The following is a 14,528-nucleotide window of genomic DNA, read 5'->3' as shown; positions in this document are numbered from 1 at the left end:
TGATCTGACTTTTTTTAAGGATCCAAAGAAGGAATATACATTTCAATGAAATATTTTCAAACAACTGATTATTTTAGTGAGTGGGCCAATATGACAATTGATTGTTCTCATCTTCTTTCCTCCAGATCTTAGATGAGTTTTACAATGTGAAGTTCTGCATAGATGCCAGTCAACCAGATGTAGGAAGCTGGCTCAAGTACATTAGATTCGCTGGCTGTTATGATCAACACAACCTTGTTGCGTGCCAGATAAATGATCAGGTATGTTGTAAGGATTTTCTTGTCTTTCCTTGACAGCACTAAAGTATCAGTGGAGCCTGAAGAATAAAAATAACAGTGAACTGCAGTAGACCCTTGTGGCCTGTTTGTTGATATTGTAAAAGATAATGCACAAATATAAGTAAAATTCTGAACAAAGTCATATTTAGTACTACTTTCTTTACATTCTTTGGGTAGTCTATTCACTTAGTACTAGTATCCTTCATAAATGCACCAGTTTTCTTGGTCTGACTGAATGATTTTAAAACTGAGTATTATTACTGCGTACTGTTCAGTTTTTGTTTGCTATCATAGTAGGTACATTCATGAAAGGTATTGAGCTAATCAAGAACATCTTGTGAATTTATGCAGAAATTGGAAGTGATATACTTGAAATGTTATATAGGTTTTATTTGAAATCTATATGCATGGTACCAGTGTGGACTTATCTCATTATGCATTTTATATTGATTTGCCTAATTATAAATGAGAACACTTACTTTTAGATTAATTAAATTACTTTTTTTGGTATATGTCAAAAAGTTTAAAAATAACCCTGCTGGAAATTGCTTTGTGACATTATGGAGGACCATGAAGTGAGGTTGACTTTAATAACAATAACTGTGAAATAAAGATCATGAAAATATCATGAAACATATTTTACACTTAATAAAATTAGCTTATGAATCTTATAATATAATATGACAATACCTGAAATAACAAGAAATTCAGCCCATTAATTCTTGTTTTATAAACATTGTTGGGTTAGAATTTAATTATGTTACAATCATTTATTTCTTTTAACCCAATGGTTTCCTAAATCAAATATGTTTCAAAGACCATGTTGAAGTGGTTGCTTGGCAAATCTACTATGAAATCATCCCCAAGAAAAAGAATAGTTTAAATTAAATGTTTCCAATTGAAAACTTAAATAAAGCTACTGTCAATTGGTCTAAGACTCTATTTCATTCATTATTGTGAGATTATTCTTTGGCATCTTACCAGCTACCAGATAATTTTTACTGACTAAACTGTGTAAGAGGTAGTAAATTGTAAAATTAGGTTTAAATGGAAATCATTTAAAAATCTTCAACATATATCAAAAATAATAAACCAATCAATTGTTTTTTCTCCTTGCCATAAGAAAACAAGAGGAATTATTGGCAAGGGAAAACATTATTAAATTAGCTATTGATTGTGAGCAGAAAATATCCTGTCTATCATATGAGTTACTGTCGCCATCAACAACAAATATTTTTTGAGCACCTACTATTTGTAGATGTGGGAAATACGTAGGTATTGTGAGTAAATTAATGTTATACTCCTTGCAGAAGGAACTGGAGGACCTCAAATAATAGCTTTAAGATGAAATAATATAATTATATCGTAATAATTGTTTGCTATTCATTTTTATTGACAATGGAAGCTATTTCCTTAGACAGATAAAACTGTTGTAGGATCAGTGAAAAGATGATTTAAGAATGGGACTTGTAGGCAATCTAAATCTACTTGCAGCCATTTTTTCATTTAATGTTTATGTGTATAGTGTTTTATAATAAATGTACTCTTATTGGGAATCTTGATTGCATTAAAAAAGGGAAACTGTTTTCCTGTTTCTCACTATGAATTAGGCTACTCATTAAAGTAGGCATTTATAATTTTACCACAGTTACTTTTGAAATATACATTGTAAAATCCCATTTTTTTAAAAAAAATGCCAGTTTTATGCCTTAATGAACAGCATGTTTACTTATTTTGACTAGAGAATCAGAGAAAATACTTAATTTGGGAAAACAGATAAGGACAATATTAGACACATATTTTTCCTAAGTGGTAATTTTTAACTTCTATATTATGCTGACAGAAATCTAAGCTGCTAACAGAATGCTTATCAAATAATATAATTGTGAAATTCAAGGAAATTCACCCATAAACAACAAGAGAGGAAAGTCAGAGGTAAAAGTCAGATTTGTGTGATACGTGTAGATGTTTACAATCACTCTTAGCCCAATTGACAAGACAAAAGGGAACAGACACCCAAATAGTGTATGCATGTATTATAAGTCTATTCACCTATAAAGCACATATGAATCTTCTAAAATCCAATTAAAACTAGCAGTTCTAGACAACTTTGAAATGTGAATGTTGTACTGAGTACATGATAAAAGAGCTGACTAAAGAGATTCCCTAGGTCTGTTTTTTTGCTCTCTTTTCCATGAGGAATAGGAGCTGCCAAATGGTTAATAAGCATAACTCATCACATAATGAACACTCCCATTGTGGGAGGTATTATTTAATATTTAGCTATAGAGAGGGACCCTGGTATAGGAGTAATTATTAGACATTAATGGCATCAACTCACCTGTATAACACAAAAGTAAATGGGATGCTCTACAAAAAATTACAAAAAGTGTTTCTCTTTGCTCTGATTTTTAGATACAGATAAAGTTTATCAAATGAATTTTAGAACAAGACAGGTATAAATCCTGGACTCTTAAAAAAAAGGAATTTGAGATGAAGCTTTCAATTGCAAGTTAGTCATGGTAATAATTAGGTCATCTAACAAAGAAGGAAAAAGATTACCCAGGACAAAACAAGAGTGTATAAGTTGTACTTTACTTTTTCAAAGATACATATTTTAAAAAATTCTAATGTTAAAAGATCAAGTTTAATTAATTAGGATCAGTTTTTAATGATATAGAGGAGCCATATTAAATAAAATAAATGTGTTGCTAAGATTATAATACAGTTTGATAGTAGTAGGACAAGCAAAACGTTGTATGCTGGATAACCTGTATTTGATTTCTTTGTGGGTGAAGAAGTTCTAGAAACAGCATGGGTTTTGCTTTTTAAGTAAAGTTGATAAAAGATGTAATCTATTTTGTATCAGAAAAAAATTTTAATGAAAGTCACCCAATTACCACTTTCCCCATACCTTTCTACCAGCATTTTACTTAAGGAAATTTTCCTGAGTTTAAATTTTCCAGCGGATTTATGTGAGTTATTTCATTTCAGAATTTTTTTTTTTTCAGACAGAATGAGCTTTGTGGCAGCTTTCTTTCTTGTCGGTGCTGCCTAGAAAGATTCAAGTTTTGTGATTTTAGACGTCTCTTTCATTTCATGCTTCCAAAATTATTGCAGTGATGTTTTTGGAGATACACATTCTGAAAACATTGACATCATTGCTGAACCATAATTTCTAAGTAGCTGTGGCTTCTGACTGATATCTTTATTCACCCCTGAAAAAAATGTATTAACTACAGTAATTTATCTCTATGAAAGAAGCTACACCAAAGACATTAGTAAATTGAGTCACGGTCACACTCAAGTCATAAAATAGTAAATCCATTAAATATACCCAAGTCTCTTTATCCTTGACATTCTAATTATTTTCCCTTAAAGTTTCTCTACAATGCTACATAGTTCTAAGACTGTGGCACAGTGTTTAGCTGGAAATTTTTACTGAGACAGACAATGCTTAAATATTTACATTCTAACAACCTGAAATTATCCTTGGTTGCTTTCAGGAGCAAGAACTGACCCTGAAAGGCAGAGCAGGGTAGGAGCAAAAGCAGAGAGTTGGTTGAGGAAATCTCTTTCCAGACTAGGTCCTCAACAGGACCAATATACAGAGGAAGCATAAAAATTTCTTTTTTTATTATTAAGAGTTTTCATTTACTACAGAAGCACCCATGTGTTTAATGTGAAGTAGACCAAACATCTACATGATTTACTGTTTTTTTTTTTTTAAAGAAGAAAACTAGTTATTTAGATATTCTTTCCTTTAAAGTCTTGTAGCTATCTTACTTTTACAAACCATTTTGATTGGTGGATGTAACTCATTGCTTTAGATTTGGTCGGTCTTACCCTGTTCTCACCTCTCTCTCCATCCTTTGATAAGTCTCCTTTTGACCCCACATACACCCTTTGCCTGGATCAGAACCGGGGCTACCTACCCATAGACCCCCATCCACCTCAGACAAGGCCAGTTCTCATGCTTGAGTAGATTCACGAAGTTTGGGTACTTATGGAGTAGTTCTCTGGACACAACAGCTTTACTCTAATGCTTCTTCATTGTGAAAACATATTGGTAATGATCAGAGAGTCACTAAGACACAATTTACCTAAGTTGGCTTTTTAGACTTAAATGAGACCTGCCTTTCCACTTATAATTAATACAATTTATGTAAGTTGACTTTTTAGACTTAAATGAAACCTGCCTTTTCACTGATAGTTAGACTGATCTGGGCGAGTACTTTGGGATAATGTTTTGTATATGTAAGTGTGTGTGTATTCTGTATCATAAGAAGGAACACAATTTTATTCAAACTCCTGGCTTGCCCTAACATGGTCTATGAGTAGAATAAAGTTCTCAGAAACCCAAGACATTATTAATCTTGTCATTTACACAAGGTGATAAGTCCTTTCATTTTTAAGTAGGCCCTTGACAGCTGGCATTTAGTAAGCAGAATAAGAGAAGTCTGCTGTTCACTCTGAATAAAAAGAAATGTGTCGATAAGAGATTATCTAATGCCTGATGTATATTTTGAAGAAATGAGATACAGAAGAATGAGTGCCCCTCAGAGAATACAAAGTCAGAATTCACTTAAGGATTCTGCCAGCTCCCTTGTGGTTAATGAACGGCAACAAGACTCTGCAGTGTTTTCAGTTGGAACAGGCATTGTTCTCGTTTGTGCTTTACCTTATAAAGTTTTAACTGCTTCCAGGACGATCATAGCTGATGTGGCACCCCGCATTCGCTCTCCTTAGGTCCACGTGAATGATTATATCAGACTGCTGTGACACTAGAACAGCATTTTATTGTGAGCTTATTGTGGGCTCAACTGTTATTTTCTTTGGATTTTACTATGAAAAAAATCCACTTTCCTGCATCATTCAATTAGTACAATTTGTGCAAAACAGCAAGGTAGATTAGCTATGTATACTGCAAAAATGTAATTTGTTAGCCTCTTTACACTTTTTAAAAATGTTTGTGTCTACTGTCAGGTAATTTGTTAATTTGCTCTTCCTTTACAAGGATATCTGTCCACATTTTGTACGACTTCTTTTGATGTTAAAGTTATTATTGGCTTTGGGCATTTTCTTTGCTTTGCTTTTAAGTCAAGTTCCACTTTTATACCAAAGTTATGCTCTGCTGTTTTAAGATGAATGCCAGCTGGCAATACCCAGAGACTGGCTTTGTGAACAGTGCCTAAGCTGACTTTGGGGGGATGTTGTCTGGCTGACAAGTTACTTCCTTCACCTGAAGATGAAACTCTTTCAAACATAGTTTGCCATTTGATTTTTACATCATAAAACAAACATCACCTCATCCCCTGCCCCTAATGAAGTTTCCTTCATGTAACAATGCCTAGGACACAGCACTGACATAACACTAGGATTTTTGTTAAAATTCACAAACTGCATAAGTTGAAAGAGAGGGTGACCTGAAGTATTAAGTGCACATTTTAAGTAATTAGTGTTTGCATGTATATATCACCTTTCATTCAGGAAGATCGCAAAGCATCACACCCACAATAGACTAGCTATTTCTGGAATAGCATAAAAAAGTCACAAGAATGCTTTACAAGCCATGAAGGAGGAGAATGTTTTGCTCAAGGACACAAGAGAAGCCTCCAGCCAAGTAAAACACCAAAGATGATCTTTTTAGCTTCTTTATAATGTAATGATGGAACTCTTCCCAAAGGTTTGGAAATCATTCCAAATGATGATCAGTTTTTATTCAGTCAGATGAAATGATCACATTAAAGACAGGTGGCTAATGGATATTTTTGGGGGGTCTGTAGAGAGATCCTCAGAGGTTATTTAAGGAGACATCTTGCAAAGCTTTCAGGCTGGGTACACTGTAAGCTTCGTGTATAATAATGTGTATCTTTATCAATTGCCCTATTTATGCAAACTAGAACTAATAATTCTCTCTCTGTTTTGTTTCATTCAATAAGTTATACTTGGTTTTCTCTTCATGTTACTGACAAAGAGATAAAGATGTGGAGAAGAAAAAATTTCCCCACCAAAGGTACCTTGGTCTCGTGGAGTCATATTTTTCATTTAGGAAGTGGATATAGCAAGGTAGTACTTGATCTTTTTCAATTAATATTTTCTTATCTTTAGACTGTGACCCTGAAGACAAATATGAGATACTTTTTCTTTGGAGAAACTAAGCGTGATTTGCTTTGGCAATGCTTAGCCATGAGAAAGCTTCCATAGTGCTGGACAAATTTATGTTCGGTCATCAATCTCTGCTGAAGACACTTCTCTTTACCTCTTATTAATTAGGCTCAGAATGTATAATAGGATCCTTCCTCCAGAGACTCCTATTAAACTTTACATCACTCCTGAATTGGAGTTTCCCACATGACTATGGATAGATCAGGAGTCCAGACTATGTTTCCTATTGCATATATTGTGTCTGTAGACTTGATGCCACCTCTCTGCAGTACCAAGACTGACAGATATGTCCATATGAAATGTTGACTTTGTTCAAACATGCAAACTGCTGCTACCTACCTCCTCTTCTACCGACCCTCCAATTGCTGAAGTTCCATTCAGCTTTTCCTAGTCTTCAGACTAGTAAATTGAATGAAGATATAGAAAATAAAGCATTTAGGCCAAATGTTGGGAGCTGGAAGAGGAAGAAATGAACTGTTAACTTCAAAGTGAAAAGACACCAATAGCCAGAAAAGGTTTTCTCTCAGTACAGATTTTGCTGGGAGTACATTTCTCTATTATTTCAATTATTACAACTTCCTGCATAGGTTGAAGGTCATTCATAATTCACACTTCTGTCATTTTTAGACATGCCAAATGCAGTCTATTAAGCATAAATAAAACTTCCAGTGTTTGATCAGGAAAAATAAATTGGGATTCATAACAATAAAGCCTTGTTCATCTTTTTAAAAGTAAATGTGTTTTCCTTCTTTCTTATTTTCCCCCTTGTGTGCAGAATTTTTCTGTCTCAATAATACAAACATAATACTTTAAATCAGTCCACAGATAAAGAATCTGACAGATTCTAGGTTTTTGTTCTCTGGTATAATAAACAAGACCCACCTGATTACCATTTGTAAGTACTAATGATAGAGGATTTGGTTGAATGCAGTCCTTCAAAGTATAAAACAGAGTTAGACTGAAAGTCTTTTATGGCATATTAGCTTTCCTATCAAAGTGCTTATGAGTGTCTATACTTGCTTTACTGCTGTCCTCTTGGACTTAACCAAATAAAATAAATAATGATATATGATTAATTCTAATTCCAAGTATATATAATATAAATTTTATAAAACATAATATATAATTACATATAACTTGTATGATATATAATAATCATATGCCATGAAGCATTCGTTCTTATTATATATAATTATATATATAATATGAGATTGCTAATATGCAAATTAAAAAATGTCTCCAAAACATATACTTTGCCATATTTATGTCAAATTATAAAATATGTATTTATAAGTAACACCTCATGAAAATGTACAATTTGGAAGTCTAAATTTGCTAAATCAATTTCATATCACCACTGTCTTTTATACTTAACTTAGCCTTGTGAGTACTAACTGAATGGATACTCTCTTTGCATTTGGAAATACTTTCAGGGTTTGATTAAAATAAATTAATTGTAATAATTCTCTTTAGGGTATTTAATTTCTATATGCATGTATAACATCATAATTATGCCTTCAACTGTGGGTTTTACCAGTGGTAAAACTGAACAATTTTGGATTTCTAGTTTTACTTTTCAACTTCTTGCATAATTTAGAATTTTAAATAACATTTAGAAATTTCACTAGTGTGCTATTTGAACAAATTTTAAAAATAAAAGAACATGAAATCTGTTACTAAAACATTTACTGTAAAAACTTATCCTTATAAATTGAGGTATCCAGAGATCCAAATACAATATTCGTACTTACAAAGGTATAAATATTGCTTTATAGAAAAATAAAAAGAGCCTAGCAAGATACTGGGAAAATTTAATTTTTTGTGTGATAAAATGAAAAAACCATCTCAACTGGCAAAAGTTTCAGGTGTATGGGAGTTAGGTTATGTTCATAACATGTCGTGCTTCTGGAGTTTGGTATTAGCTACCAAATAGAAAGTTTTGGAGGAGTTAACACAATCTTAAAATATTTATTATGACTTTTTTAAAAAATGGAATTTCCATATAATCTATTTTCTTAAACTATAAGGCCCCATTCTTCTTATCTTTCACCTTATATTGGGAAGAGTTGAGTTTTTCCTTTTCATAGAACATTCTGAGAGAGAGAGAGCAAAATTAATACATGAACAACCTTTTTGTATTAATTCAAAATTTTCTAAGTGTTGAATATTTTTGAGCCTCTCTTTCTTTATTGGGGGTATATTCATTCCAAAATTTCAGATCTAGGATATTTTTATTTTGAATTCAGAGAACTTTTTACATAAAACCCCGATAGGAGAGGAGACCCATTATTAACTCTTTTATGGAACTTAACAGACTAATTGACTCCCTTCCATTTTTCTCCAACACAAAAATGAGAGAGTCATATTAGTAGTGTCTCTGCTTCTGGCACATAACACAGATGGCACGTAATTCACTGGACTACAATATAGTTGAGATTTTTGAGAAAACACTGACTTTAAAGATATTATAACTGTATTTTTATAAGCATGGTCATACTATATACAAATATGTGAGAAAATCTATATAAATCACTTCTTTGTTGCATTTTTATTTGCTGAAAGATCTATTTTATAATATAAAAGTATATTTTCTGGAAGGCCTGATTCCTCTAAGATGACATCCCGTCATTTCCCCACTATATTGTTTCAGGGCTACAAATTGTCATTTTGTTCTGGTTTAAATTACTCCTGTCACTTCTCAAATGCCTGCTGGCATACCATTAATATTATTAGAAAGTAAATTAAATTTATATGTAGACATCCCTAGATTCAAGGATCCAAATTATACTTTTGGGCCATTGTAATTAGAAGAGGAAAACAATGTTGCTTAAGTGTCTCTAAAACCCTAAGGGATGAGAGGTAATGAAGATCAAGTGGTAGAAACACCTTGAGAAAAGGACTAGATTTGTAAGGGTGTGGCAAATGGAACTTCGAGGGACATTCTTATATGGGGAAGCATGCCCAGAATCTGCCCTCATTATGTCTGGCGCTTGCCAGTTCTTTTCAAACCTCAGTTTCATGAGCACCATAAAAAACTCACTTAAAATTGAAAAGAACACCCTGAAGTTAAAATCTACTCTGCTTTTCTTTGCCTTTCATGGCTTGGAATGTCACCTTTTACCTCCAGTAAATAAAGCCAACATCAACACTCTTCCGTGTCTTTTATTTTTTATTCACTCAATATTCTTCACATGACAATCTGGACACTTAAAGGGAAATTACAGTAGTGATCTATGTCTTGGCAAAGAGAATTGTCTTTATAATATATAGTTACAGTGTATCCATCAATTTCTTTTGTTTCTTAGACTGTTCACATTGGATTGAGTAAATCTAAAATAGAATTAAAAGAGACATGATTAATAGTGGACTACAAAGAAATAACGATATCATAATACTCTCTTAAAATGACCTGACATGCATATCTAAGTAGTATTCCCCAATAGAGACAATTGCACTGTTTTACTGTCTTGCAGGTTATTGTCTCTTAACCTCACTATTTCCGAGAAGCCACCGAAAAGTTCTAATATGTCACAATTCAAATGTCAACATGTTGTTGGAAAGGAAGCTAATAAGTTAAACCTTTGAGAGATGCCAAAAAAAGAGGTGATTCAAACTGTTGAGAGAAGTCCATTGTTTTCTAAGGGGAAATAGAACTCCAGAATGAAACAGGGTACTTATAAGTATTTAACTGGAAAATTTAGGGGAAAAAAGCAAAGTCACACATTATTTTATTATTATTTTAAATCTGGCAATCTTTAAAAAGAACTGTTCTCAGTGTACTTCCAAGGAAAAGAAAATGTGAACGACTAGGGTTAATAGGATACAAACTGCAAATAAACTATTTTTTATAGAAACAGCACATAACAAGGAATAATTTTCCCAAGATAGTCTGGATTCTATCTGTGGACAAATACGACGATTCTTAGGTTATATTATAACATATTATAGCAACATTTTATGTTAGCATTGTTTTCTATAAACCAGCTTCAGGTTTATAGTAGTTCAACTGCTATTGAATGAAAAAAATTATTCTATTTTGACAGGAAAGAAGCTAAGCAGAAAATACTCATTAAGTTATTTTTCAAATTTAGCACAATTTTGTGCTCTGGTCTTGTTATAGAAAAATAAACAATTGTACTTTAGAGCCACCTACTGGAATAAAGAGGCACGTACAAAGTCCTCTTCTTTCCAAAAGATAAACAGATAAATAAAATTAAAGTATGAGCATTTCTGCTGATCTTATAAGACATCAACTTATGCAGCTCTTCTTAGTTTGAAAAATCAAGTGATGTTGCAAAAAACCATAGTTAACAGTACTATCTCCTAAGAATATATTATTAGAATATGATGGTGGTTGTTGTGTTGTTGTTTTGGTTTTGTGTGTGTGTGTGTGTATGTGTGTTGCTCAGATATTTAGAATCTGGACTTATTTGGCTTAATAAGATTGATTCTGGGCTGGGCGCAGTGGCTCACTTGTAATCCTAGGACTTTGGGAGGCCTAGATGGGCAGATTGCTTGAGCCCAAGAGTTTGAGACCAGCCAGAGTAACAGGGTGAAATTCCATCTCTACCAAAAAATACAAAAATTAGCTGAGTGTGGTGGTGCACACTGTAGTCCTAGCTACTCAGGCGGCTGAGGTAGTAGGATCACCAGAGCCCAGGGAGGTTGAGGCTGCCATGAGCTGTGATCGTGCCACTGTACCCCAGCCTGGGCGGCAGAATGAGACCCTGTCTCAAAAAAAAAAAAAAAAAAAAAAGATTGATTGTGTTTGTGGACATTCTCAGTAGGAAGATTGGAGAAAAGACTCATTGGCAATGTTAAAGAGAGAGAAGAATATATGAGGCAAAGGAGTAATTTCCTTCTCAGAGTACTGCAGGGTTTTGCAAAGATACTGTGGTATAATATAATTGGTCTCATTTTCACCAGTTAATCGTAGAACTTCATTTTTTCTTCTAAAACCTCTATCTGATTATGGGATTGTTTAATAAATAACCTTAGAATGAAATGAAAAACTAAAGACAGTTTTTGGTAGAATGAATAAACATCTAAAAGATTTTCATGCTTAAAAGCCTTTTTGAAAAAAAAAAAAAAAAAAAAAAAAAAAAGCCTGGTGCCTGGACAGGTAAGTTGGACAATTACTTGCCTAAGTCACCAAGCTGCCCAGGGGAAGAGCAGGCGGCTCTTGGAAATTTCAGGTCAGGGTTCTTTCCATACCTGCTCCATTGCTTTTCAGTCAGTCATTAACAGATTTATTAAATGCTTCCTCTCCTCAGCACTTTGCTAGAAAGCAAGGGAAATAAACACCACCTCCACCACCCCGATAAATGCATCAATAAAACATGTAATGCCTACTTTCAAAGAGAGGGAATCAGAAGTGGGCCTGAGGGCAGGACCTGAGTATGGGAGCACTCTTCTGATTGGTGAGAGAGGGGATTAAGTTTTGAGAAAACAAAATACTCTCCTTTGTTGTCATGATCCTTTATGTCATGTCCTTTCAAACTATTACCTTCCAAACACACTGTTTGGTGCTACTTTTGCAAACTTGCTTAAGTGGGGAAGGGGCAAAGTAAGCTAGGCTACTGCTGGAGAATTCCAGGCAGAATTAAACTCTGTGAGTATGTGTGGTTTGCTAGGGTGTTTTGAGGATTCAGAGAAGGGAAAGTTCTTTCTTAAATATTACACAGGATATATGTGACACAGCTAGCCTTGCATTAAGAAAATTTTATTTGTGAAGTAGGATTTGGAAAAGATTTGTGAACTGGCTTAAGAGTCACAGCGTTCCATTTGTCACCAGAGGGCTCGTTTTCAGTACATAAAACAGGAAATCACACTTCTTTTGATAAAAAATGAAAAGAAAAAGATGTTTGTTAAGCTGATGCAAAATGTACAGGTATCTTAGTGTATATCTTGCCCTTTGTTAATATATATACATCTCTCTCTTTCCTGATTCCATCCCCCTTTATTTTCTCCTTAAAGATATTCTACAGAGTAGTTGCAGACATTGCGCCGGGAGAGGAGCTTCTGCTGTTCATGAAGAGCGAAGACTATCCCCATGAAACTATGGCGCCCGATATCCACGGTTGGTACCACTCACGCCACTCTCCTTATCACCTTATCATTGCAACTATAAAGTAGCATCGAAAGCGTCCATTGTTGTTGGTGTTTGTTAGTTTCTCTGGCTTTTCAATGTCAGTTTTAACAAGTTCCTTCTCTTCAAGCAACTATTTTCTTGGTTTGTCATCTGGCCACTATTACAGTGAAGCTGAAGTAAGCAGAGGTCTTCCTTAAAGTGGAGGTCAAAGGAATTTTGAGTATTTGCGCAGAACCTCACCTAGCTATGCCTTTTGTCAATGCATTAGTCTATGGTGAGGATCATTTCACTGTGTAGGGGGCCTTTCAGAGGCTTGATTTTGAGCTTTCCTAAATCAAGGGAATGTTTCTGTCATCTAATGTTCTATTACTGGGAAAAGTTTCTACTGCAGGAAAATCTTAGCCAATATGACCATATGGGAGGGGTGTCAGGGAAGGGGCCTTGGGAAAAATGTACAGATGAAGAAATTTTAGAGGCAGAGGAATTTTTATTTGCCAGAGGCCTATTCTAAATCAAAAGATAATAAAAAATAATGATCATCAGTAGTGATGCATGTTTAGGTCAGATAAAGAGAAAATTTTGCTTATATTGATTTGTATTATTGAGATGGAAATTTAATATATATTTTTCTTCTTCCTCTTTCTGTCTCCTAGTATAATGTGATTTGGTTCAACATAATCTAGTGGCATCTTTAGAATATTTTGTAGTTGGAAGGTCCATTGGGAAGGATTACCCATTCCAACCTACCATAGAATCAGGGATCACCACTCTCCATCCCTTTAGCATCCCAGATGGGAAAATCTCAGCTTTTGCTTTTATATCTCCAGGAAGGTGCCACTCTTGGTGGGTTCTCTTTACTTGAACATTTGTTTCCTTTGGACTGCATTCTGCCTCTTTGTAGGTTATACAAGGGTAGTTGTATTTACAGGGTGACGGGGAGGGCTGGCGAGGGCGGGGGGGCAGGGTGGGGGCACGTTTTGGTGCTCATTTTCCTCTTAGCAACTCTGACATGCAAATAGCTTTAGAAACCTAGAATTCCCAATTAGCCTGATAGAGTTTGAGCCTGAAGGGGGTGGCTGGCCCAATGGGAAAGGGCTTTTTGGCAGCAAGGAGTTCTTAGATGATAAAGAACTGCAATCTGGGCTTTCTCTGGTGCAATTAATATTTCATCTGTAAATGTTAGACCTAAAAAGGTTTTCAAACAATAATTTTTTTTAATATTAATGATTAGGTTAATACTCCAAAAGTTCTAAATATAAGCGACTATTCTTTTAGGGCTGCCATTCATAAATTACTTTCCTTTACAACACTCTTGAACCCATCAGTTGCTTCTGGTTTTCAATGTATCATGTTTATATCCATACATACACTACATATGTGACATATATTTCTTATAATATTTAAATGATGATTTGTATTTTATACTTCTAGGATTCAACTCTTCCTAGGAAAGAAAATAAAACACATGCATTGCACACCTACTATATGATAGATATTATATATTCTCTCTATATTGTCTCATTTACTCTTCTATGCATAGAACCTGTGGGAAAGAAATTATATCCATTTTACATATAGGGAAACTGAGCCTAATTAAGGCTAAGTGAATTGTCCAAGAATGCATGGCTAGTAAGTGGTGGAGTCAGCATTCAACCCAAGATCATTGCTATCTCTGATACCTAGGCTTTTTCCATGCATTATGTAGCCTGGAGATTCTGTTTGTGTTCAGACTCTTGGCTGAGGTCCTAAATATAGATCTTAAACATATGAATAGTATTACAAACTATAGGAAATGTTTCTATTAACTAGCTAATGTCATTGAGAATCCTGTCTTTAGAGCCAAATTGAGTTTTTTAGAACACCTCCCTCTCTGGACCCTCTAAATCCAAAGACAAACTGTTGAATCTTAGAACACCTCTCTCTCTCGACCCTCTAAATCCAAAGAGAAACTGTTGAATCCACATGGTAATTTCTTTACCTTTCTGTTACCA

At 34.2% G+C, this 14,528-nt stretch overlaps 1 protein-coding gene across 16 annotated transcripts in view; it reads left to right on the top strand.

Annotated features, from left to right (window-relative positions):
* MECOM (MDS1 and EVI1 complex locus) overlaps positions 1-14,528 on the top strand; it is a 616,769-nt gene that overhangs the window by 556,200 nt on the left and 46,041 nt on the right. For all 16 annotated transcript variants that reach the window (XM_033211655.1, XM_033211654.1, XM_033211641.1 and 13 more), the window contains 2 exons: positions 126-260; positions 12,423-12,525. In XM_033211655.1, the coding sequence (XP_033067546.1) occupies positions 126-260; positions 12,423-12,525 (238 nt within the window). The remainder of the gene's footprint in view (positions 1-125; positions 261-12,422; positions 12,526-14,528) is intronic.

Source organism: Trachypithecus francoisi, unplaced genomic scaffold, assembly GCF_009764315.1.
Source record: "Trachypithecus francoisi isolate TF-2019V2 unplaced genomic scaffold, Tfra_2.0 Lachesis_group0, whole genome shotgun sequence".
Classification (NCBI taxonomy): Eukaryota; Metazoa; Chordata; class Mammalia; order Primates; family Cercopithecidae; genus Trachypithecus; species Trachypithecus francoisi.
Note: the sequence above shows the minus strand (reverse complement) of the source record. Positions and strands in the feature narration are given on the sequence as shown.